This window comes from Sminthopsis crassicaudata, chromosome 2 (genome assembly GCF_048593235.1).
Source record: "Sminthopsis crassicaudata isolate SCR6 chromosome 2, ASM4859323v1, whole genome shotgun sequence".
Classification (NCBI taxonomy): Eukaryota; Metazoa; Chordata; class Mammalia; order Dasyuromorphia; family Dasyuridae; genus Sminthopsis; species Sminthopsis crassicaudata.
The window spans coordinates 234,064,371-234,091,299 of NC_133618.1; the positions used below are offsets into that span (position 1 = coordinate 234,064,371).

General features: G+C 40.2%; 1 protein-coding gene across 2 annotated transcripts in view; it reads right to left on the minus strand.

Moving 5' to 3' along the window:
* Nucleotides 1-2,588: 2,588 nt before the first annotated feature.
* Nucleotides 2,589-26,929, minus strand: part of KCNB1 (potassium voltage-gated channel subfamily B member 1) — a 125,027-nt gene continuing 100,686 nt past the window's right edge. For both annotated transcript variants that reach the window (XM_074288571.1, XM_074288572.1), the window contains one exon: nucleotides 2,589-14,443. In XM_074288571.1, coding sequence (XP_074144672.1) covers nucleotides 12,392-14,443 — 2,052 coding nt within the window. In that variant the 3' untranslated portion in view covers nucleotides 2,589-12,391. The remainder of the gene's footprint in view (nucleotides 14,444-26,929) is intronic.

A 26,929-nucleotide genomic window follows, 5' to 3' on the forward strand; every position in this document is an offset into this window, starting at 1 on the left:
AAAGTCCTATTAAAAACAACTTCTATAGGCCTTTGAGGTTTACAAAGAACTCTCCTCATGATAGTCCCAATATTCTTAACCCCATTTTACAGATGAAGAAATTGAGACTCAGACTAGGGGGGCTCTGTCAAGGTCATGGAGCTACTAAGTATTAGAATTGGGATTAGAACTCAGGTCCTCTGACTCTAGATCTAGCATTCTTTGCATTATGGTAAATATGTAAAAAAAATTGGTGATACACAAAAATCCAGAATTACAAAGCTCTTCTGTCCTTTTAAGGTTCAGATGATTCCTAGTAACCTAGCTTGGGGGTCCCTCCCAGAGGGTAATGGAGCATATCCCTTGGCATGGAAGCAGGTGGTCTATGCAAGGCCTTTCACGGAAGGAGGGATCCCAGGAGCCTGAGGGAGCCCTAACACACACCCCTGTGACCTTTTAGGGTTTGACCTTGCGGTATGGGGGAGATAAGTTTATCCTAGTAGGGAGGGTATTTCTTTGCTGAACATTCCCAGACCTTACTTTAGAGGGAAAACTTAACATGGTGCCTGTGAAATTGCTGGTTTAAAATATGTATTTATAACTGTATTTCAATATAATTTATTGCTTTTATAATTCTATATATTTTATTGTTTTCATTTAGAAACCTTATTCTGTGAAAGTGTCCCCAGACTTCCAGAGGCATCTATATCATATAAAAAGGTTCCAGATTTTGGAACCATTTTTGTTTCTCTTGGGAAGATAGACCTGGGCCCAAGTTAAGCAGGTGTCTGGATTGGGTCTGTTAAATTTCTCAGCAGTGTATGGCCAAGAGCCTTATGTGAGTGAAACAGGAGATCTGGGTTGAAATCTTGGCTCTACTAGTCACTGGTTAGTATTACTCTGGGCAAATTATATCTCCATTTGGACTTCAGTTTATCTTCTATGGAATGAGAAGAATTATTTCTGCTCCGGTTATACCACAAGGTTATTATGAGGAATTGTGAAGATCAAAGGAGATAATGAAAGGAAGAGCCTTTCAATAAATCTATTGTTTTTGATATTATATCCCCAACAAGTTCACTGGTGACCATTTGCCCTTCTTCCGATTGCAAGCAGCTGAGCTGAACTGCACATTGCCTCGCTGGAGGATGGAAGCCAGGGCAGACTCAGGCTATCTATTACAGAGATGTTTCAGTTTCAACATAAGGCAAGAAGCACCATGCCAGGGGGGAGGGACAGGATGACTTCAACCTTAGGTTCAGCTTAATGGGAATAATAGAACACTAGCCTGAGGCTAAGGCAAAAGGTAATGGTTGGACTCCTAAAACCTGAGTTTGAATTCTAGTTGTGGAATTTATTAGCAAGCTGTGTGATTTTGATCAAATTATCTCTCTGGATCTCTGTTTTCTGATTATAATAATTTACCTTTCATTAGCACTTTTAGGATTTTCTGATCCTGAGTCCAGAGTTGCTCTGACCATTATACAGCCCAGCTGCCTCAAATATGAGCTTGTTTCGTGTTCCAGCTTCTGCAATCCCTACGCCCCAGGCTTTATGAATTTTAAAACTCTTCTCTCTGGAACATTTGGACATCATGGAAAATAGTTTGGGAAATCGTGTTAATGACTAAGAAGTCATTAGGGATCCATCAGAAATGTTTAGGATAAATTAAAGGGTAGTTCCATGATCACAGAGCTGGTAAGTCTGAGAGACTAGTATAGTACTATCAGTGCTTCTCTTCTATCAAACAGGGACAAAACCCCTCATCCTCCTGTCACCAGAATGGACGATTTGTTGCTGTGTGGGTTTGGGTGTCTCTCAAACACCTATCTCATAGATTTTCCTAAGACTGTCTGTCTTACTGAAGACATACACAGATTCTTTAGGTTCCTCTTATTCCATGTTCACAAATTTCCTTGACTTCTAATGAGAGATAATGAAGTATAGGGAATAGCCCGCTGATTTTAATGTCAGAAAGACTTAGATCCAGATCTCCTCTTAGATATTTATATTGGCTGGTGTGACTGTACAAGTAACTTAAAAATCTCTTTGAGTATCACTTTACAACAGTCCATTGAGGTTTTTTTTTTTTTTTAATATTTTTTTCCTAGCTGCACATAAAGATAATTTTTAACATTCATTTTTAGTGGATAAAGGACTGGACTTGAAGTTAGGAGGACCTGAATGCAAATCTGGTCTCAGACGTTTAATACTTCCTAGCTGTGTGACCCTGGGCAAGTTACTTAACCCCAGTTGCCTCAAAAATTTTTATTTTTGCATTGAGATTTGAGAAGGTCTAGGTAGAATAAATATTTTTTCACTGATCCTCAATTTCCTTGTCTATGGAATGGGGGAATAATTACATCACTCACCTCACCAGGTTGTCACCAGGATCCAATGAGATAATTCATGAACCTTAAAAATGCTATACTTACGTGGATTTCTGTTGTTTATCTGAGAGGGGCCACCATATGCTATCTCTACCCCTTTTTCTGGTCAGAATATTTCCAGTATAGGAGTGTTCCATGGCAAAATAAATTTGGAAAACTCTGTCTTAAAGCTTGCCAACCCCTGCGCCATTAAGAACAAACCAAAGTAGATCAAGACCATTTTCTCCATACCTTTTTATTTAATTCTGCAGATTGCAGTAAGGGACCATTGCTTGAAAACCCTTAGACATTTGGACACAATTTACAAGACAATAAGTACAGTATCTGAATGTCACACAATGATCACAGTTTCATCTCACTACATGCATATAAAGACATCGAGTTTCTTTTCCTCTGTGTATGTGAGTAGGTGTGACATTTGTTTTTCCCTTTACGGAAATGATTGGAGAGGTCAGTAAACTTGGAATGAAGAAGGATTAGATGGATGTTACCCAAAGAAAACAGAGACCAAGTGCTCTCATCAATATGGCTAATGTCAGTGGCTTACTCCCTGTCCCAGTCAAAGTGGCATTGGATGGCTTAGGAGGCAAAAAATAACCCATTAGCCCTAGGGCGAGAGATAGGAGGCTGAGGTGCACTTGCCCAATGAAGGAGAAAGGCTCATGTGATGCGGTAAGCATGGGATGGGAAGAAGGACCACTCATTCCATAGGAAGAACAGGGCAGTTGGCTTATCAGCTGGCTAGCCTGTATCTATGGTCGAGCCTCCCATTTATGCAAAAAGATTTTCCTATTTGAGGTTCAGAGGTTCCCTTCTTCTTTTGCTTTTTTTTTTTTTGGGGGGGGGATTAGTGGATTGCAGAGTAGTTACAAGAAGAATATTATCCTGGGAGTCAGTTTTTATCTGACCTTCCCTTTTCTCATCTGTAAAATGAGGACCATGAGATTTGAACTCATTGCCTGTATGAGCATTGTGAAGAAAGAACTTTGTGAAACCATGATTTTTACTGTTTTCCTCAGTGGGCTTTCTGATTTCTGAGGCTAGGAACAGGGAACCCTTTATTCTTGAGAGTGGGTGAATATTAAAACTCTAGTTTTCCCTTATTTGAAATCCATCTCCCTTGGGGGATATGTCTGTGTGTGCAGTCTGAGTGCTTGTACACAAAGCTGGTATGGGAGGCTAGAAAGAAAGAACAGAGGCTGAAACAAGCCCCCTGATTTCCCTATAAGTACAGCCCCTGAATCACTTGCTCACCCCACAGCAGCTGGTTGCTGCCACTCCTGCCCTTTCCACTTGAAGGTCCTGCATTGCCTTGGTTCCAATTTGAGTCAGGGATAAAGCCCTTCAGATAACTTGGCTCAAGGGCATCAGGGAGTGACACAGTCCCTCCCCATATACTCCCTTCCCTTCCTAGTGGTCACTGGTCCAACTAAGGTCAAGTTTCATTTGTTTGAGCTCTAACATATTCTTCAAGCGTCCACTATGACCCAAACATACTCTGGGGAAGATGGTGAATGTTGTAGGGGAAGGGAATACCAGTTCCCAGCCTGGTTTTGTTGCTGAGCAAATTCATGTGGGATCAGAGTTCCGCTGATGCTAACCCGACTTAGTGTTCTTCTGACCAAGTCCAGAATCAGAGAGGACCTAAATAGGCTGGCTAAAGATTGGGATGATTTCTATGTAGCAGAGCTCATTCTGGAATGGGCTTGGAGTGGTTTTCCTCCAACTCCCAAGGACTTCAGAATTTCCTGCTATGTTTCAAAGAAGACTTTAGAACTTAGAAAACAACTTGAAATCAAATGCCAAATTTTGGAATTCTGGAAAAGTTCTAAAGTTTTGTTCTGAGGTTTCTAATGAGAAGCCCAGTGACTCTGAGGACATTTGCTTCTCTACCTTCCAAACTCCATCTGTGTTCCCTTTGATGGTTATCCTGTCCTGTGCTGTCAAACATTCAGGGTCCTCGAGGTGAAAGATCCTCGTAGGTTCCTAATATAGACACGAGGGATTCTAGGAGCACTGACATAATGGAAAGAATAGAATGGAGTCAGAATAAACCTATTTTTGGCTGCCTCTGATTTACTAGCTCTGTCATTCTGGACAAGTCATTTCACCTCCGTTTCCTCATATAGGGACAATAATATTTCTACAATGTACCTCACAGAGCTGTTGTGAAGTAAAAAATTTATACACTTTTAAGCACTACTGAAACATGAATTATTATCATAATTATTATTACAAATCATAAAGAGGTGGTAATGGTCACTAGTTGCAGGTGTTGTCTTAAAAAGCAGACACTGAAATGTGTTTCTATACACTGACTTAGCTGGAATTTTGGAAGTTCTAGTTCTAGCTGGATATACAGAGAAAAATCTAGGAGTGTTGGTCTGTTCCAGGAATTCTTAAGTTTTTTTTGCATAAGATTTGACTCCTTTTGGAATTTTGTTAAAGCTCAAGGATCCTTTCTTAGTATCATGTTTTTAAATAATTGGAGGAAATGTTAAATTTTAATTACAGCTTTAATGAAAATAAAGATAAATATTTTTTCCATCCAGACTCACAGATCTTCTGAAATCTATTCATGGATCATTAAGTGTCCATGTAGTTCAGGTTAGAAACGCCTAGTCTGGTTTCCTGTGGAATACAACCTTATTTATGGTAGGGCTTAGAGCTATACTCCACTAACAATACTACAGACAAAAAACTTGATAGAAGGCAGTGAGCTTCTGTTAGGTCTTGTCCTATTCTAGGAGCTTTAGAGAAAGAGTCCCTTCTACTTAGATGCAATGGAAACAGCACCAGCCTCAGCCTTTATACCAGTTTAGAAATGTTCTAAGGGTCTCAGAGATGGGGGTTATTACAAGTTGTCTGGTCAAAAAAGTTCAGTTTGGTACCTAGAACCAAATAAGGCATTGGTCTGGAAGGTGTGCTATGTTTTAGAACCCAGAGAGAAAGGAACTACAGTGGCCAATACTCCAGCTCTCCCTTTCCCTGTCCTCAAGCTGTCCACAATGACATAAGTTCAGGGAAAGATTTAAACATGGGAATTGACTTTTAAACATAGAATAAGAGATATGCAAGGGATGTGAAAGGCTGTCTAAACTGAAGTCCCCAATTAGAAAGCTTCTTGTACAAGATTGAGTCGTATTCAAGCCTGAGTCCTTTTGATTTCCGATTCAGACCTCTTTCCATTATTCCATGTTTCTTTAATGAAGCTTTGAGAAAGCAGAGAACAAGATCTTTTCCTGACTCTTTCAACATCTCACATACATGTAAGATATGCTTGAAAATAGGAAATAGAATTTGATCAATTCCCAGGATATAAGACCTGCCCCCTAAATAAAACCTTATAACTTTGGAACCAGAAAGTTCTAAAGCTTTATTCTGTCATTTCCAGGCTACTAAGTAGAGGTTCTTTGGTCTTACATTAACAAGACTCTGACAGCCCTCCTTGGAAGGGAGAAGACACTCTCTCTGTGTGTATGTGTGTGTGGTCGTTTTATACTGGGACCATTTCCAAAACCAGTCCTGGTTCAAGTTGGCATTTGGGGAACTCTGGAGAAATTTCTTAAGCAAGTGGAGTCTGGGATTACAACCAAATATTTACGTAGGTGCTTGTATATAAAGCTGAATTTCTCTGAGAAAAGGTTTTGGATGTCTCTGTATAATACTGGTTCAATAGTTCTGGACTCAAAGGGAAGTCAGAGCTGAAAGAGACTTTAGAACATAAAATGTCAGAGTTAGAAGGGACCTCAGAACATAGAATGTCAGAGCGGCAAGGAACCTCAGAACATAATGATTGTCATTGTTGGAAGGGAACTTAGCCCACAGAACACAGAATGTCAGAGAAGGAAGGGAACTCACAACACAAAACACAAAATTTCAGACCTGAAAAGAACCTTAACAAATTGAACATAGAATTTCAAAGTTGGAAGAAACCTTAGAATTGAGAATACCAGAGCTGCAAGGAACTTTATAGATCATTTAATCAAATCTCGTTTTACAGAGAAGAAAACTGAGACTCAGAGAGGGAAAGAGAGACTCAGGGAGATGGTGGCAGTGCTCTTCCTACCACTGTAAGAGGTGGTCCGTTAGAATGCCTCAACTGGTTGACTAGAATTTGCTTGGGAAAGATCTTTGGTTCAGTTCACTACTCCCTATGGAAATTGAAATTTATTGTTCCATTCAGGGTCCAGAATTATTAATATGACCCATTACAGTTTCTCATTCACAGTTTGGTTCAAGTCCCTACATACATACAGTATATATCCACATATAATGTAGAATATTGTATATTACCATTGATAGAAACCAGGCAAGAAAATTCAGATAGTCTAGAGATACTTTTAAATATTTAAAGAAGAGGGCCAGAAAAACCTTTAGCCCCAAGACCTGACACATTATAACCACTCCCATCCCTTGTCATTGAGACATAGTGTGGTACATTATAATATAGACTCAGAACAGCATTCTAGTCCCAGTTCTCCTTCTAAATAGCTTTGTGATTGTGACCAAGTCACTCTGGCTTTTTAAACCTTAGTTTCCTCACCATAAAAATGTGGAAAATAACTTTCAAATCACATGCCTGGCAAGGTTTTGTGAGCACAGCTCCTCATAAAGTGCTATAGAAGTGTGAATTCTGATTGTAATCATTTCACAGAGAGAAGCTCTCTGCCCTGAGGGAGACTGGAGAGGTACCCCTGGACAAGCTCAGTGGAAAAATCAAGTGGACAATGAGGGTATGAAGACACAGTGGCACTATGTCCACATCCATTTTGCTACATTTCTGGGCAATCTTCAAGGAAAGGAAGTTTACCCAGAACATCCTGGGAAGTAGTTTCCCTTTCCAGATGTGGGTGAGGCATGTTGGTCTTGGATGATGTATCTAGATAGAGGCCAGTGGAGGACCTTCATCCTGAAAACACTGATAACTTTCCATTGCATTTGGTAGTTTTGTAGAGTCGGGTAGTGGGGCCGCAGACTGGCTGAGAAAAGTCAGTTTGGGGCTAAAAGGAACCTTAGAACATAAAAGGATGACTGAGATTTGAATGGGAAGAGAATTTTGGTTCTAAGAAGTCCTGGTAAATCCAGGATCTCTGGAAGGGACAGCTCTGGTCAGGTCAGCCTTTCCAGATTTCCATGTTGGGTGGATTGCATTCAACAAATCACACCTTCCTTCCTCTCTCCCTTCTTCCCTTCTCTTCCCCTTTCAGTCCCTGTTTTATGAGTCCTAAATAGGAACAACACAGAGACAGGTTATGTGAAATGACAATACCAGGACAGTTGGCAGACATTTCCACAAAGGAGTCAGACACCAAAACCTTGGATGGGATTTTCTGCACCCTTTCCTACCCCCACCCCCACTCCCCTTGGAGCAACAAAAACCAAGGAAGGGAGGAATAAAATAAAAAGACCAGAAGAAATCAGATATAGAAATGACCATAAATAAGTCTCCTAATATATTATTCTGTAATACAAAAGAAGAAATTTGACTCAATTTCCCTATTATAAATTTGCTAAAAATACATATATATATATTTATCTGAACAGAAAAATAGACTATTCTGAGATGCACGAAAGTCTTGTGGCATTTTCATACATCAGATACTTAAAGGGCCAGCGTAAAGGTAAACACCGAGGTAATTCCAACTTTTGTACCTTTTCAGGAACGAATTAAAGCCATCTTCTCTCTGACTGGGGATATCCCAAAACATTCTATAGTTGTGTGAGGTTAGTTTTGGTTTCCTTAGCACAAGGACTTGAGAGGCTTAGAAACTTCTGAAGAAGGGAAACCTCTAGTTTTACTTGGTCAATTCTGGCAGGGTGGCTATGGATGGCGACTCGTTCTTCTCCTCTCACTTGTGTGGCCACTTGAATCTATTGACCAGAGTCCCTCAGCACAGTGGTCCTGCTGGTCTGGACCCAGATTCCAGAGTTTTGTTATTTTCTCAAGTTCTTGTTTAAATGTCTTAGATAATGTGATGTAAAACTTGGTGGCAGAAAGAGAGAAAGAGAGAACCTAGCTTTAGTGACCTGGTTGGTTTTAAGTCTTAAATTACCCCCTGTTCATCAACTAGAAATTGTACCAGCCATAATTTCAGTCAAGACAGAAATATACAATAGATACAAATATTAACAGTACATTACAATTTTACAGAAGAGAATACTGTTTTGTTTTTCTCCTTATATTCAGGTATCTTATTAGCTGCAAGGGAAGAGAAGGCTTAGAGTCACCAAAGATACCATAGGATGTGTTGATAGTTCAAAGAAGTTGCATTGCCTGTGATTCCCAGGGGTTGACTGCACCAGTCAAAAGGGAATCTTTTTTTTTTTTTCTTCTTCTGAATTCTTAATTCCCTAACTCTTCTAGGAAAGTGGGAGTCACAGGAACAAATGTATCTTTTTTTTTTCTTCCTCCTTCTTTTGTGTTCCTTTTCCCCTTTAAGTGTGCTTAGATGAAATTCCTAAGAGAAAAAGGCACTGAGAAATCTACTGCCAGGAAGTACCATTCTCCTTTGTTCAAAACTTAAAAGTTCAAGAAACCATCTCCTCCCAGGTTTAGCACTCCATCCACAACTGGCCACAGTTTTGTCTCTGGAGTGTGGCACTGGGATGACCAACTGGCCAGTATTTGACCGAGTTGGCCAAGGTTATGTCACAGAATCCAGTTGTTGGTTTGGGATCCATGAGTGGATGGAAATAAATTAGTCATTATGATATGCCATCATTTCAAAAAAGTGGATGGGGATTGGTGATGGGAATGACCTGTGCATGTTCTTATTGATGTGATCTGTTCTGGCCCTTTTGAAAAAAATTCTTTTTTGATTTTTACCATCCCTAAATGTAGTGAGTAGGTATAGAAGCTGCCTTTACTTGCTCCCTTAGTGATGAATGGTGGAAGTTTGGGTCTTTTGACAGGTGAGTTTTGCTGAATTGATTGCCCAAAGAGAAGGGAACCCTGGGGTCATCTGTACCCATCTCTGCCCACCTCTATTCATAGCTGTACAAACCACCACCTGGGGTTTGTATGTGTCTTATTTTTCTTCCATTTGCTTTTTTGTCAGCTCCAGGAAAAATAATATAATGGGAACTTTGAATGGCCTTTTTCTTGAGATACCTATAGGACTGGAGAGGAGGGCAAGGAGGGAAGCACTCTATGGATCCAAATCAGTGCTTTTTCTCTACCAAGGACATTTGAGTCTCACCGTTTAGTCACATTTATGTAGATTTCCCAGTGTATATGTACATATGTGTACCTAAGTACAGGACTGCATGTGCACACACATAACATCCACATAATTAAAAGAATTGGATTCGTTATGTTTTTATTTTGAACTGGGAGCACGGTAAGAGCTACATTTCCCATAATACATACACACAAAAGTGAAAAATAAAAAGAAATCAAAACATTCTTCAAGCATAGTATATGCTGGGTCTCCATGATTCTGTTTCTATAAGAAATCTATAGGGTTTTGGCTCTGATGCCACAAAAGGTAGGTTGTTTTTTTTTAAGGATACTTCTGAATTCATCCTTCAAAAGTGACTCAAAATGCTACTTTAAAGTGAGACGAAATAGGCGAGCTAGGGATTAAGTCCTAAGTGACCACACAAGGCAGACAGGGCCTTTGGTTACAAGGAGAGTTGCACCAATTGATTTCAGTTTTAAAAACCAAACCAAAACTTGACATATTGACTGATCTAGATACCTCTTGTCAACATCACCTGCAAATAAGATGCATCAATTTAAACTAGGGTTGGTGAGTTCCCTTGGTATATGGCTATATTTAAATGTGTTCACTTTCCTGATATGTAAAATATGCAATGTCATTTTTTAAAACATAATAGAATAGCATCAGCTCTAAAAGTTTCTCAATTGGAAATCACTACTATTTACTTTTTATATATATACATATATAATATATGTAAAAAAAAAAAGCTATTTTTTTTCCCTGAATTTTCACATTTGTGCTGATGACGAACATGAATGGCGACCCAAACAAAGAGAAGATGCTAAGAACGGCGGACGTTGTTTTGGACTACTTCCCATTGCCTCTCACAGGCAAATAGGCCACCCCAGTCAGCTTGCCAGAGAAAGCCCCCTTGGTGAATAGTTGCCATAGAGTGTGCTACATTCCCAGGCCAACAGAAGGAAACCGGGAATACTTTGCAGCAATTCTTCTAAGTACACTTGCATTTGCTGCACATGCACTGTGAACAGACCTTGGCAAGTACTTCCAGTTGCTACTTTTCTCTGTCACCTGGCAAGGACAGAGCCCACGCAGAGCCCACCCTGACTCAGTGAGAATTCATCTCCCCCAGCATGCTGAGGGGGGAGGAGAGCCAAGTGTATATGCAGCATAGAAAGTCATTGTACTAAGGACAGGAGAACTACAACCACTGACAATGTACACGTGTACTTATTGCTGTTGTCTGTACAGGCTGCCCTGGCCATCACTGGTCACAGGAATATGAGAGCACAGCATTATGTACAGACAGTTACACCAAAAACAGACCCAAGACTAGTTTACAAGAAAGGAACAGAGACACCTGATTCCAGACTCTCGACCGATATCCTCAGCGGTGCAGCAGTGGTGTCCCTTGGACAGGTAGACTTGATGGTTAATTTTCCAGGTCACCTGCACTGTTATTGGGGTGTTAGAAACCTTTTCTCTTAAGACTCATGGGGATTAACAGGTTAGCTTTGTGGGGCTGGGGAAGGGGGAGATGAGCCCTCAGACATAGACACAACATAGAGGGATAACAGTGCACGGGTCACATGGCCAACTGGACCAGTGACTAACGTATTAATGACAACCTTGCCAGTCACGACAGGTGGCCCCCATGAAAATAGTGCTTGTATTAAAGTGCTAGATGTTTATGCTGTCCTTGGTAGATCCCACCTTTGAGAGACCATAAAGTGCTTTTTGTTTATAGCATTTTTTTTTTGTTTTTTTGTTTTTTAGTGTGAATATCGCAGAAACAAAAGTTAATCCCTTTATAGTTGCTATAGCCTGTCATGGAAGAATATATTGAAGAGTCTAAACTGGGCGTTGCAATTGGGGGCTCAGTTTCCTTTTCAATTTTGCAGTTTTTTCTGTTTTAAATCAATTAGGTTTCGTTGTGGCTCACTCATGGTCTCTTTGCATATCTAACACTTGCATTATCTTTTTGATTCTAGGCTAGCTAAATCTCCAAAAATATTCTCGTTTTCTCCCACAACATTCTATTGGTGCCCAAATTCACTGCACTGGGTAAATGTCAGAGTTACCAACCCCTCTCCAGAAGGTAAGGAGTCAATTTAAATCAGATACAAGTGGTGCAACTCACCCTGCTTTGACCTCAAAACAAAAGCTCAGGTTTCTATAGAATATTGAAGTAGATGAAGGGTCTGCAATAAGTTTTTCAGGCCAGAACCTTGGCTTGTACCATTGCTCATATTCCCATGATGTAAGCATCCCCTGCTCCCTTGAAACACTGTCTCCGTGCGAGAGGCAGAGGACCGGTGTGCCCAATGTTTGGGAAGCAGGGCTGCGGACCGGGCTCCTCCTCCCCCTGTCCCTTCCTTTCCCTTGGGTTTGCTCCTGTACCCTGCTCTGTTCTTCCCTGGGCGGGATGGAGGCATCCCCCTCCAAGGCTGGAACATTTGAGTGAACTGATGGAGGTATGGGGTACAAGGGTAGGGGGAGAGGAGAGTCTCGGAGAGGGAGGGGGAAACTGGGACTGCTGTGGACCTTGTCCCCACCCCTCCACAGAAGGATGGTAGCAGGAGAGATCCAAGGAGATAGTGTAGCCCGGCCAGCCTCACTCTGACGGGTGTATTGCGGACTGGGAAGTTCCGTAGATGATCCTTCCAGAGCGGGACTTGTGTGGCTGCTCTGGGCATTTCCTTGGATGTACTTCATTCTGTATTTTATTTAGAAACAAGTGACTTGTTTCATTTGTAAAGTTCATGCAGAAAAGCTCAGTGGTGAGGGAGCGGACAGCATCCCCGGGAATGTGCCATCGGGTCTCCTAATCTAAGCTTTTCAGATGCTCGGATCCTTGGTGCTTCCCTGACCTCCACCCCCTGGCAGCACGTGGACCTCTGGGGATATGTGATTATCTAGTTTGCCCTTTTCTTGACTTCTCTGGTTCTTTCCAGTCAATGCTTCCATAGAATAAACACAGTTCTGCCCTAGAAACTTGGGTGAGGTGGGCAAAGGGGAGAGCTCCTGGTGGTTCTTGTCCGTCCTGTGCACACTGTCCCTTTGCCGGAGGAACCCGCTGGTGGTGATGCTGTACTTTGGACTGGTGTTGCTATGAAGGCTCCTGGGGGGACTGGAGTCCACACTGTAGAGCAGCTGCCCTTCATCGTCAGTGTCTGCATCAATGTATTGATGGATGCCGGCATCGTGGAAGTTGAATGCTATGGCTGCGTGCTTCTCAGGGGATTTGGTGGGGGTCCTGGCACTTGCTGTTGTGTAGACGGAGGACTCCGGGCTCAGCAAGGATCGGTCTGAGAGCAGGGCGCTCTCAAGGCCAGCAGCGGGGGCACCGCCCCGGCTCCTCAGAGGGTCTGGATACAGACCCAAGATGCTGCCCATGGGCAAGGGGGAGCTTTGGTCCCCTTCCATGAAATTGACTTTTAGTGACCGCAGTTTCAAGGGGTTGTTTGTCTTCATGGAGCTCTTGGGGCTCTCGATAAAGAAGCTGGAGTTCTGGCTGCCATCGGGGGTTGGGTTAGAGTCCGACAGCCTGCTCCCCCCTGAGTCTGGAGGGCCCCGCCAGCCGAGCTCCTGGGCCATGGGCCCACTCGCCTTGCTAGAGAGGGATGCCAAAGGGCTGTGGGAGAACCTGCCAGACTCCGGGAAGTCCGTGGCACAGCTGATGAAGCTGTCGATACTGGACATGCTACGCATGTCAATCACCCCTTCCGTGCGTGTGGGCAGGAGGGGCACTACGGGGCCGGGGAGGCTGTCCATCTCAAGCTCTTCCTGGTGTTTGCCCTGCTGGGCTGAGTCCTTGGTGTTGAGGTTTGGCTGCGACTGAGTCTTGGCCATCTTATTGTACATGTCTTCCAGCTGCTGGACGTTCAGGTGCTGGGGGCTGCAGGATGACCTGGCCTTCTCCGGGGACCCCTGTTCTTTTGTTTCAAAGGACTTACTGGAGCTGGTTTCGGACAGGGTCCTCTTCGTCCACTTCCACTTGCTAGGAGACAAGTGGTTATCTTGGACCTTGTCCTTCTTCCCCAAGGTCTCCCCATTCTTTTCCACTACAATGTCCATCATCTCTATGCTTCGGGCAAAAGCGTCCTTCATGTTCATGGAAACAATGCTGCCATTTCTCTTGGCTCTCTCCAGGGCTTCCCGGCGTTTGATGGCTTTTTCTTGTCTCTTCTGCTCCTTGTAGAACTCGGAGAAGTTGTTGACGATGATGGGGATGGGAAGGGCGATCACCAAGACCCCTGCAATGCAGCACAACCCCCCCACGATTTTACCTAAGAGGGTCTTGGGGTAGATGTCTCCATAGCCCACAGTGGTCATAGTGATTGTGGCCCACCAGAACGAGGCTGGGATGCTTTTGAATTTAGTGTCATCCTCGTCTTTCTCGGCAAAGAAAACCAGGCTGGAGAAGATCATGATACCCATGGCCAGGAAGAGAATCAGCAAGCCAAGCTCATTGTAGCTGCGCCGGAGGGTGAACCCCAAAGACTGCAGGCCAGTGGAGTGCCGTGCCAGCTTGAGGATCCGGAGAATTCTCATGATTCGGAAGATTTGCACAACCCGGCGCACATTCTGAAACTGCAGCACGCTCTTGTTGGATTCGGTTAGGAAGATGGTAACATAGTAGGGCAAAATGGCCAGCAAGTCAATAGCATTGAGCGGGCCCTTGAAGAACTTCCACTTCTTAGGTGAAGACAGGAACCGAAGGAGGTATTCCATAGTGAACCAGGCGATGCACACGGCCTCCACGTGGGCCAGCTGGGGGTTGTCCGTACTCTGTCCAAACTCGTCAAGGCTCTGGAGCTCGGGAAGCGTATTGAGCGACAAGGCAATGGTTGAGAGGACAATGAACATAATGGAGATGATGGCCAAGATCTGTGAAGAGAAGAGAGCTAGATTTAGTCAATAATAATAATAGTAGTAGTAACAGGAAAGTTATTTTATACTTGTATATTTGTACTGAGATGCAATGTGATATAGCAAAAGAGGATAGAATTTAAGTAGAGCCCTAAGGTTTTGCAAAGTGTTTTATGTGTGACAGCAGAAGAAAATGATAAGGCTAGAATTTATATAGAACTTTAAGGTTTGCCAAGTGTTTTACGTATATTTCATTTAATCATCACAACGATTCTGTAAGGTAGATGCTATTATTACTTCCTCTTTATAGATAAAGAAACTGAGTCTTGCATAGTGTCATACAGAACTTAAGTCTCTACTTTCAAACTGGAGGCAGCTAGATAGATCAATGGAGAGAGAGTGCTAGTCCTAGAGTCATGAAGACCTGAATTCAAATCCATCCTCAGACACTTATTAGCTGTGTGATCCTGGGCAAGTTACTTAACTCTGTTTTTCTTAATACATTGGAGAAAGAAATGGCAAATCACTCCAGTAACTTTGCCAAGAATATTTCATGGATCATATGGTCCATGGGGTTACAAAGCTCTGTACCAGAACTGGCTTCAAATCCAGGAAGATTTGGACAAGAATTCTGCTTGTGACATATATAAGCTGTATGATCTGGCCAAGTATGTATGATTCTCAATTTCAGAGAAGGTGCTGCCTAGTATTAATGGAGGGAATTTCCTCATTCATCATACCAATGAGATCATATGTCTAGTCTTATCCCACGAAACTAGATCTTTGTATCATCTCACTTCATGGTCTCCAGGTTATTTTCACTATAGAAAGCCAATATGGTATATATAAGGATATAGAATTCGGCATTTGGAATCAGGAAGTTTAGTTTGTAATTTAATTCTCTTACTAGTCCCAGGATTATAACCAAGTCACTGAACCCAACAAGGAATAAATTTCCTAATCTATACAATGGAGAAAACAGTATGGTAATCAAGGCTTCTTAAACTGTGAATTGTCATTGGTTGGGTAACTGAAGATGAAGGTCACAAAATTATTATTAATAAATTATTAAAATGACCAAATAAATAAAAATTGCTAAAATAAATAAAATCAAATAAAATTATTATTTTTTGAAATCCATGCCTTTATTTTTTTATACTAATAACTTTTCATTTTTCAATATATATGCAAATATAGTTTTCAACATTTACCCTTGCATGTTGCACAAGAAAAACCCAGATCAAAAGGGAAAAAAATGAGAAAAAAAAAACAAGCAAGCAAACAATAACAACAACAACAAAAGGTGAAAATACTATGTTGTGATCACATTTGGTTCCCATATTCCTCTTTCTGGATGCAGATGACTCTCTCCATCACAAAACTATTGGAATTGACCTGAATCACCTCACTGTTGAAAAGAACCAAGTCCAACACAGTTGATCATCACATAATCTTGTTGTTGCCATGTATAATGTTCTCTTGGTTCTACTCACTTCACGTAGTATCAATTCATGTAAATCTTTCCAGGCATTTCTGAAATCAGCCCACTGATATTTCTTTCTTTTTTTTTTTTTTTATTATATATATATATATATTTTATAATATTATCCCTTGTATTCATTTTTCCAATTTACCCCCCCTCCCTCTATTCCCTCCCCCCGACGACAGGCAATACCATACATTTTACATGTGTTACAATATAGTCTAGGTACAATAAATGTGTGCGAATATCATTTTCTTGTTGCACAATAAACATTAGAATCCGAAGGTACATGCAACCTGGGCAGACAGATATTAGTGCTAACAATTTTCATTCCCCTCCCAGTGTTTCTTCTCTGGGTGCAGCTACCTCTGTCCATCATTGATCAACTGGAAGTGAGTTGGATCCCACTGATATTTCTTATAGAACAATAATATTCCATAATATTCATATACCATAACTTATTCAGCCATTCCCCAAATGATGGGTATCTACTCATGTTCCAGTTCCTTGTCACTACAAAAAGGGCTGCTACAAACATTTTTGAACATGTGGGTCCTTTTCCCTTTTTTATGATCTTTTTGGAATACAGACTCAGTAGAGACACTACTGGATCAAAGGGTACACACAGTCTGATAACCCTTTGGGCATAGTTCCTAATTGTTCTCTAGAATGGTTGGATCATTTCATAACTCCACCAACAATGTATGAGTGTCCCAGTTTTCCCATATCCCCACCAACATTTGTCATTATATTTTCCTGTCATCTTAGCCAATCTGAGAGGTGTAAAGGTGAACTCTTTCAGACTTGTCTTAATTTTCATTTCTCTAATCAACAATGTTAAATAAAAATTATTATCAATAAATTTTTGAGATGTATATCTATTTTATATGCCTATTTATCTGGGGTTGCACAAAATTTCTGGATGAGAAGCTATTAAGAAAAAAAATTGCAATCTACTTTTAACTTTAATCTGCATTATTAACACTAAGGTCTAGAAATCAACAAAATAATAACTCAAGCCCTGAATTGCAGTGATTGCCAATTTTGGAAGTATAAATGCTCACTGATAATTTAACAATGGGCTTTGTAAGCTGATTAGAGCTGGCTCCTGCATGCTCCTGGCTGGGAAGGACCTTAGAACACAGCATATTAGAACCCAGAACACATAGGAAAGTTAGCATATAGGGACATAGAATATTAGTGCTGAAAAGACTATGTTAGATAAATATCATTCTGCCCAATCTACTCTTTTTATTGAGGCTCAGATAGGGTAGGTAAGGAAAATAACTTGTCCCAGAGACACAAAATAAATCAATAGCAGCTTTGGGACTAGACCTCAGGTCTTCTGATTACTGGTCCAGTGTTCTTTTCATTTATGACACTAGTACCATAAATAGTACTATTCATCCCATTGGTTAGATGCGGTAGTAGTGTAGTAAAAACACTGGCTTTGAAATCAGATCTTACTCTGCAGTTTACTACTTATGTGGCTCTGAGCAATTCATTGAGCTTTTTAAAGCTCTCTGTGTCTCCTTCTAGTTCTGACATTTTGTGTTCTGTGATCCTAATAATACACATACAATTAAATATAGCATTATATAGATTATATGTTATATATTATCTGTATAAATGTTACATAGATATGTGCTGGTATTTATGTATATGTGGATTTGTATATATAACCATATATGTATGCATACATATATGTTGTTAAATTTGCCTGCACCATCAAATTTGTTTGCGTGTGTATGAGAGAGAGAGAGAGAGAGAGAGAGAGAGAGAGAGAGAGAGAGAGAGAGAGAGAGAGAGAGAGGAGAGAGAAAGAGACACAGAGAGAGAGAGACAGACAGACAGACAGACAGACAGACAGAGACAGAGAGAGAGAGAGACAGAGAGAGAGAGAGAGAGAGAGAGAGAGAGAGAGAGAGAGAGAGAGAGAGAGAGAGAGAGAGAGAGAGAGAAAGAAAGAGAGAGAGAGAGAAAGAAAGAGATTTTCAGGGTTAGGAAGTAGCAATCTACAAAACTGTAGGGGATAATGCAAATGCATCATTGGAAGAGTGGTTCTAGGAGTTTTTATATACACACTGTATTTCGATCTGCATAAGTCCCAGCCCCTATCAAAGTGTATGGAATACTCATAATTGATGTGTTGCAAAGGCAGACACATAAATTATGCACCAGCTATTGTCTGTTTAACCTTGGTTGGTTGTTGAGATGGCTCTCCCCTTTACACCTGGGAATGTGCCCTTGCAGAGAAAAGGAAAAGAGAAAAATCAGCACCTACTTTGTGCTAAGCAATATGTGTTACATTTTGATGCCCACAAACAACCTGGGGAAGTGGGGAGTTATTATTATAAAATAATAATAGCACCTACTTTGTGCTAAGCAATATGTGTTACATTTTGATGCCCACAAACAACCTGGGGAAGTGGGGAGTTATCATTATTATTCCCATTTTACAGTTGAGGAAACAGGGAGACAAAGGTAACGTGACGTGGCCAAGGGTCACACAGATCTAAAGTAATTGATCTCAGATTTGACCTCAAGTCCTCCAATACTCTAATTCCTGAACTACCTGGCTGCCTCCCATAAAATGAGGTACTTGGTCTGGATGGTCTTTAAAATCCATTTCATGTGCAACATTCTATTTTCTAAGTTATTTTTCACTTCTTATGTTTATCTGTTTAGATAAAGGCTTTTGAAGTAGGGATCCCAACTCCCACCTCTCATTTTTGTCCTATATCCCACAAACCTGCCTCTCTCAGTGCTTAGTAAATAGAAGATCATAGACTCTGAGAGCTGGAAAAGATCTTAAATTAATTTTTATATTTTATTTTTAAGTAACAAATCCTATTTTTATTTTTATAATACCTTTTATTTTTCCAAATACATGTAAATATTGTTTTCAACATTCACCCCTGCAAAACCTCATGTCCAAGTTTTTCTTCTGCCTTCTCTCCCTCCCCTCTCCTATCTCCCCTAGATAGCAAACAATATAGGTTAAATATGTGCCTAAATTAATTTTTAGGTAATCAAAAGATGAAAAAAAATTAATTTTTTAAAAAGAAGACTCTTAAATTTCATCTGGCCTATAACCAAATGATATAAGATGATATAAGAATGATATAAGAATTCCAGGAGCTCCAGCTCACTCTGCCTGTGTTTTAACACTTGCAATCCAGCGAACTCACTCTCTGAGATCAGTCGTCTACATTGTTGCACAACTGTAACTGTTGAGAAGCAAAATCTGTTTTTTTGTAACTTCTATCTGTTAGGTAGGTAGGTGATACAGTGAATAGTCCTGGAGTCAGGAAGACCTGAATTCAAATGTGGCTTCAGATATTTAGCTTTGTGAACCTGGGTAAGTCAGTTCACCTATATATGCCTCAGTTTCCTCAACTGCAAAGTGGGGATGATAAATAATAGCACCTACTTTGAGGACTGTTATAAATATCAAATGAAGTAATTGTGAAGTGCTCAGCCTGGCGCTTGGCCGATAGTAAGGTGGTATTATTAGTAGTTTTGCCCTCTGGATCAAAACGAGCCCTTCTTCTACCTGACAGCTCTTCAGAAACTGAAGACAGTGTTCATGTTCACATTGAATCTCCTCTAGTCTAGGCTAAATGCCCCCAGTTTTCCCAACTATTTCTTCATAGAACATGAGGAGTCCCATTCCTCTCTAATGCCCTCCAGCTTTTCTAATCCTTCCTATGACCTGACACAACTGGACAGAATGCTTCAGGAGGGATTTGATCACCCTCATCTCCTCGTTCTGAATATTTTTCCCTATTTGGGGTCTGACAAAATAGCATATTTTAGATGTGATCTCAGAGACAGTGAAGCCAGGAGTTGAATGTTCACATTCTTTTATATCCCCGGTGCTTAGCACAATGCCTGGCACATAGTAAGAGCTTAATAAATGCTAATTGATTTATTAACTGTAAATCACTGGGTTTAGAGTTCAAAAATCTCAGTCTGATTTCTATAGTTTAGCTGTAAGTCACTTCCCTTTTCAAGATCTTATTTTTTACCTCAATAAAATGGAGATAATATTTGTACTACATACTTTATGGGAATGTGTAGAGGAAAGTGCTATTTCAACTGCATTAAGTTCTTATTGAAATGTGTTTTATGATGATTATTTGTAGAAACCAAGAACATTCTGCCATGGTCTCTCCCCATTTCAACAGAGGAAGGACTTTTTTTTTCAGGAAATGCTCCAGAACAAATTCTCGGTCCTTAGCGAGAGGAGTCCTTAGTTGACCCCTACAAATAAATGGGACTATTTGGCTTATTCACCTTTGTCTTTTCTCACAGAACTGAGAACTGGAAAGTCTTTGTACAACTGTGAATGTACAGGACAATAGAACAAGGGCTAAAAGGAATGCTGAAAACCATTTTGCCCAATCTCCTTGTTTTATGGATGTAGAAATTAGGACTATAAAGGCAAAACTCAAGCTCAGGCTCTTTATCTCCAGAACTGATGCTCTTTCCACTGTACCAGGTCTTGTGACCTTGGAAAAGTCATTGAATTTCACAAAGAAGAAAAGTGAATCCTAGAGAGGCAGGTATAAAAAAAGTCACAGTAAATGCCAGATATGGATACAGATTTGGGGACTTTTCCTATATGCCTGAATGCTTCCTCCAAGGTCTTCAGCATGTCTATAGGCAAATATCAGATGGGGAGGGGTCATATTTAGGAGGGAGATCAGATACCCAGGACTTTGGGTCTCCGAGTCTTTGTAGGACATTTCTTAGGATTCAGGATCTTGTTCTGGAATTGGTTCCCTTTAGGAACACAGAGAATACTGCGGAAAGCAGGCAAAGCCTGAGCATGGCAGCACAGCTCTGTAATTTCAGCTCTTGGGGAGTGTGAGACTTATAAGCTTAAAAGTTCTAAGCTATGGTGAATTAAGATGGTCATGGGGCTGAACTGAGTCTAGAAGAAATATGTTGAGCCAGGGCTATAGGATCACTAGGTTGCCTAAAGGGATCAGGAATGGAGTAGGTCAAAGCCTCTGTACTAATCAGTAATACAACAGGGTAGCCCATGAATTTCTAATATGGGAGAGAAGAAAAATGAAAAGAAGATAGGAAGGAAGAAAGATAAGGAAAGAAGAAGGAAATAAAGAAAGAGGGAGAGAAAGAAAAGGAAAGAATAAAAAAAAGGAAGGGAAGGGAGTTAGGAAAGGAAAGAAAGGAAAACAGAAAGAAAGGAATGAATAAATAAAGAAAGGGATAGAAAGAAAAGAAAACAGATATGGCTGTCTGAAAATGGCCATTACTAAGCCCAGGCCCAAAGCAATCACCTCTTTACAATTCTTCTCTAATCAAAACCACCGATTGTGAAATGAAATTCTAGTCATTATAGAAAACAATTTTGAATTATTTGAGAAAAATGCCTAAACTCTTCATATTCTTTGGGCTTGATATCTCTACTATGGAAAATGATGTATTAGTTTTTACAAAGAGATCAGAGATAGAAACATTCTCTCTATATATATCTTGGTGTATATATACACATTTATACACATAAGTATATGTACATCTATAACATATATGCATGTATTTGTATATATATAATATATATATAAGAAATGCACATTATAAGGAATGCTAGAGAGACATGGCAAAACTTATGTGACATGATACAGAGAGAAGTGATCAGAACCAGTAAAAGAGTCTACAAAATAAATACCATAATATGAAAGAAAAAGTCTACCCAATAAATACCATAATATGAAAGAATCAGGAAAAGTATTAAGGACCACACCTAAATGTAAAACCCAGAAAATCTGAAAGGGGTTAAAGGGGATTGTACTATTAAGGGGCTGGTCGGTGCTCTGAAAACTCCCACAACTGTGAATCATAACACACTTGAAGGAACTGCAAATCAGCCTTTACTGATGCACATGTTGTTTTGTGGATTGGGAATGAAATAAATTGGAGGCAAGAGGGAAGACGGAAGAGGTCAGAGAATGCCTCTCAGTCTCCTTGTATTGTTATCATCCTCTCCCATGAAGGGATCTATTCTACTAGTCAGAATTAGATCCCCAGCCACTAGCAGATGGCTCCTGAACAGAAAAGAGTTCACAATGAATACCATAATATGAAAACTGACCATTTGGTCACTATAGCAAGTAATCTTGACTTCAGGGAAGACATAAGGATACATACTTCCTTTCACTGGAGAAGTGGAGAAGGGAAGTTTTTGACTATGGAATGGTGTAATGTTTCATAGTACATGTTGGCTGGTTTTGCTTAAATATTTTTGTCTTGTTATAAGGGAGGGCTCAATGGAAGAAGAAGAACAATATAACAAAATCACTGTGAGATCAAAACGAAGGGCAAAAGGCATCTCTTTTCAACAACGAGGTGATTAAGGCCAATTATGACAGACTTGTGTGTTAGAGTGTGTGATAGAGAGAACTATTTGCATCCAGAGGACTATTGGGACAGAATGTGGATCACAATATAGTATTTTCACCTTTTTGTTGTTGTTTGCTTGCTTGTTTTTTATTTTCTCATTTATTTTCTCCTTTTTGATCTGATTTTTCTTGTGCAGCACGATAAAGGTAGGAGTATGTTTAGAAGAATTGAACATGTTTAACCTATATTGGATTACTTGCTGTCTAGGGAAGGGGAGAGTTGGGGAAAGAAGGAGAAAAATTTGCAAGGGTGAATGTTGAAAACTATCTTTCCATGTATTTTGGAAGATGAAAGGCTATTATAAAAAAGAATAATATATCAATGGCCAAAAAAAGCCATCAGAAACTCAAAAAATAAGATGAGCCACCAATTTTATTTACAAATTTGGATTTGGAAGAGATCTCAGAAGCCATCTAAGAAATTCCTCCTTTTTACAGTTAAGGAAACTGAGGTCATGACAGTCAAGTGACTCATTCTAAGTCACTTAGGGAATAAGTGGCAAAGCTAAGATTCAAACCCAAGTTTTAACTCCAAATCTAGGAGTCTTTCTGCACTGATGCTTCTCAATTCCATTGATGGAGTCACTAGATCTCAATGCCAGGAAGCAGCTCACAGCTCTCTAGCCTAACTGGTGCCTATTTTTGGAAAGTTATAGTTAGTGGGATCCCATTACCTTCTATGGGAACCTGCATATTTTTCTATAATTAGGATGATTTTTCTTATGTTGAGCTAAACTTTAAAAATTATTAACATTTACTGTGCTCCCAGCCCTTTGCTAGGCAATTGGGAAGAATATTAGGTAACATACACATTTCCTGGTTTCGGGGAGCTTATAGTCTAGTAGGACCAATTAAGAGTCTATAGAATGATTCCCTATTACTTTTTCCCTCACAGTCCCACCCACAGAGCCTTTGACATAGAAATTGCATACTCAATGATGATTTTTTTTTGGGGGGGTTGCTTTGTAAAGAACACGAAGAACCAATCTGGTGATTTGGCCTTTCTTGGAATCTGTGACTGATGGGAGTTTTACTATGGCAGAGATGATTGGGGGCAGCTGCCATATTGTTTTAGTGACTTTTTCTTTGGAGGGGAGATGGCATAAGGGCAAGGAAAAGGGTATGTGTCTTTTGAAGGTAAAATTAACATTGGAGAGTAGAAAGAACACTAGAACAGGAATCAGGGGACCTGAGTTTTAATCCTGACTGTGGCTTTCTAGTTATATGAACTTAAATAATATACTTGACTTTTCTAGGCATTAGTTTCCATCTCTGTAAAATTAGAGGGAATTGGATTCGCTCTAAATTCTATGATTAAGAAGAATAACCAGGGCTCTCCTCCCAACTTCAAGTCCAGAAGAGACCTGCCTCTGGCTGAATTTCCAGAATTTTTTTTTTCACTTGCAAAGACTAAGCTATAATAATAATAATAAGAGGGTTAGGACCTGAGATCACAGAAACCTATGATCTTATAGATATAGGGAAGAGGAAATTCCTTTACCAATGCAGCTTTGCAAGTCCCCTGCAAATTTTAGTCATAGAGAATTGTTTCTACTATTGAAAAGTTAAGTGACTTGCTAGTATCTGTCAGAGGGAGGATGTGAATGCTGCCTTCCTTCTGAGGCCAGATCCTACAGCTGATGATAACAATTCTGTGAATTATGTTCATATCTATTTGATTAAGTATTATAGGGTATATAGATTAACATGAGGATTATACCTATTTGATAGGTGAGAAAAGAGACTTGCATCTGAGAATAGGACCCAGATCTATCTAATCTACAAGCATTTATTAGATGCTTACTATATGCCATACACTGTGCCTGGCAAAAATGAACAGTTCCTGCCCTCAAGGAGCTTTTATTACTGACTTTTAAGTATGCTAGTGTTCTTTCTACTGCATTGTGCTGTCTCCAGAAAAAGTGATTTGCCTTTTCCCCTCCCCTTGTCTTCCTCCCCTCCCTTTTAGAATACAGAAGGTATGTGTGGGAGCTGTCCAGCTATTTGTAGAACATCCGGTAGTCTCTATTTTCAACCGCTCAGGTGTCCCTGGCCTCTGGGGAATTAGTGTTCCCCAGTTTTAATCAGATGAATCATGGGAGCCAATCTGGTTATGGGGATTGGGGGCAGCCTGTTGACCTCAGGGGATTTTATTACACACTTCCACCTTTCAGATAGGAAAGACCTGACTTGTGGGGGTAATGAGAGGGGAAACTCAGGGTCATTTGGGTTCAGTTCGGTTCATTTCAGAAAACACCTCCCAGTTCCAGGAACTAGTGGAAAATTATAGCCAAATGTCTTCTGTTTTCAGAGATCTTAGGGGGCCCAGACTAAGTAAGGGAGGATTGATGGGTAGAGAGGGGAGGGAAGGGAAAAATAGAAGAAAGGGAAAAGGATTGGGTCTAAGGAGTAGGTAGGATGTGTCCTACAGATATTAGGGAATCCCACAGTCATAATCTTTATAGTGGAGTCTTTGTGGTTCTATCTGGGTAGGTGATTGATGAAGGAGAGAAAATGTGGTGAGAGTGAAGTGAGTTTGGGGGATTCCATTAGCTATGCATCAGAAAATGCCCAAATGCTGCCCTGAAAGTACTATGGGAACTAAAATAGCATGGGGATAATAAGCCAGAGCTATGGATTCCAGTGACTGCTCAAGTTCAGTGAGAAGGGCTCTAACCTAGGATTAGGAAAATTTAGTTCTGGTCATGGATCCACCACTAATTTATTGCCTGATCTTAGATTATTCACTTTTTTCTCCAGACTTTATTTTTCTCATCTGTAAAATGAAAGGGTCCATGGAAGGAGATATCTGTGAGTAGATTTCAGGGAATTAAATATATTTTTAAAATCATTTTGCATCTTTATATTTTATTTTATTGCATATTTTGTCATGCTTTGTCTTTTAAAAATAGTTTTACAATGTTAACCATATTTTGTACTGCATTTTAATAAACTGCTTCTTTTGTTATCCTATAAATTTTACTTTATACTTTAAAGATTATCCTTCTATGAAGGGGTCCTAGATCATCCAAGAGTTGCTCTGTCAATTTTAGCCTGAGCTAGAGAAGCTTTAAGTTTTCTCTTCGCTCTAGCCATCATTCTCTGTTCTTGTCCCCTTAGCTTTGACAACCTGAGTCATTGAACTATTTATCACCTCGTGGAAACTTCTTGGGTAAATGGCAAATCCTACTCTTCCCAGCTATCTATGATTGCCTATATGATGAATAGAGAGAATAATAGGAGATGTGGCTTGAACCTTATTCAGGTCCAGATATAAATCTTGCCATTTTCCATGAAACTCCATTGTAGCCCAACTGCTTTCCCCTGCCTTCTTGCATTCATACAAACCAATGTCTACAATATACTTCCTCCAGATCCTTGCTTCTCACAAATCTTATCTTTCTTCAAGGCTTCTGTCTCAACCACTTTCTTTTCCTCCAACATGGCACTTCATCTTTTGCCTTCACTAATTGTCACTAATTGTCTTCCATGCCTGAAATTCTCTCCCTCTTCACTTTTGCCTTTTAGAATTCTTGATTTTCATTAAGATGTAGCTCAACTCTCAGCTTCTATAGGAGGTTCCCCTTTTCTGGTTCCCCTCCTGCCCCACAGTTATTAGAGCCTTTTCCTCCAAGAGCCTACTGACAATATTAGAAGCAGGACTAAGTCTTCCTGACTCTAAGGTCAGTTCCCTACCTAGGCCAGGTATTCAGGAGGATTTTACTTCCTTGAGGTTTTTTGCCTTCAATCCCTAGAATGGATTGGAGCCCAATGATTGGAACAAGTCCTTAAATGAGTGTGTACGTGTGTGTGTGTTGTGTGTAACATTTTTTTCTGCCAAAGGTCAGTGAATATTTATAACATCATTTGCTGGCTATGCAAAATTATTAACTTAAAAATCCTAAGCAGTGGGAGGTTGTCGTACCTAACTTTCAGCTCATCAATGTCTGGGATTGCCTTGGCAGGGCTAGACCAAATGATTTTGAGGGCCTTATATGGCCCAAGGATTATATAGGCCTACCCCTGCTTTAAATGAATGTTGACTGAAAATCTGATAGATTGTGGAAAGCTTCCCTGATTTTCTCAATTGCTAGTACTCGCTTCCTTACCCAAGGGATTTTGTATCTCCTCATCAATGTGGTTTTCATATCATTCCCAAGAGGATAAGTTCCTTAACTCTAAGGATTGTATCTTTTTGTCTTTATTCCCCAGTGCTTAACTCAGAGTAGATACTTAATAAATGTTTGGTGAATTGAATTTGTTAGATTGGAAATTTGTTGGATTGTTGGAAGATTATTAGGAGTCCTGAGCCCACTCCTTAGGGGCGGAGGTAGCTCTCTCTGCATGGCTGGGCAGGCACATTCTGCTGAAGTCTAGCCCCAAGACAAAGCTTCCCAAGGGCAGGATTTCAAGTCCAGTGATGTCATTAAGGAGAAAGACTGAAACTTCAAGGTCATCTGTTAAATTCAAGCATTTATAGTCTGGTGTGGGGCTCTTAACCAGGGGTCTATGACCTTGTTTTAAGTTATTTTGTAGTCCTTCGATATAATTGATTTTCTTTATAATTTCATGTATTTTAAAATGCATTTTAAT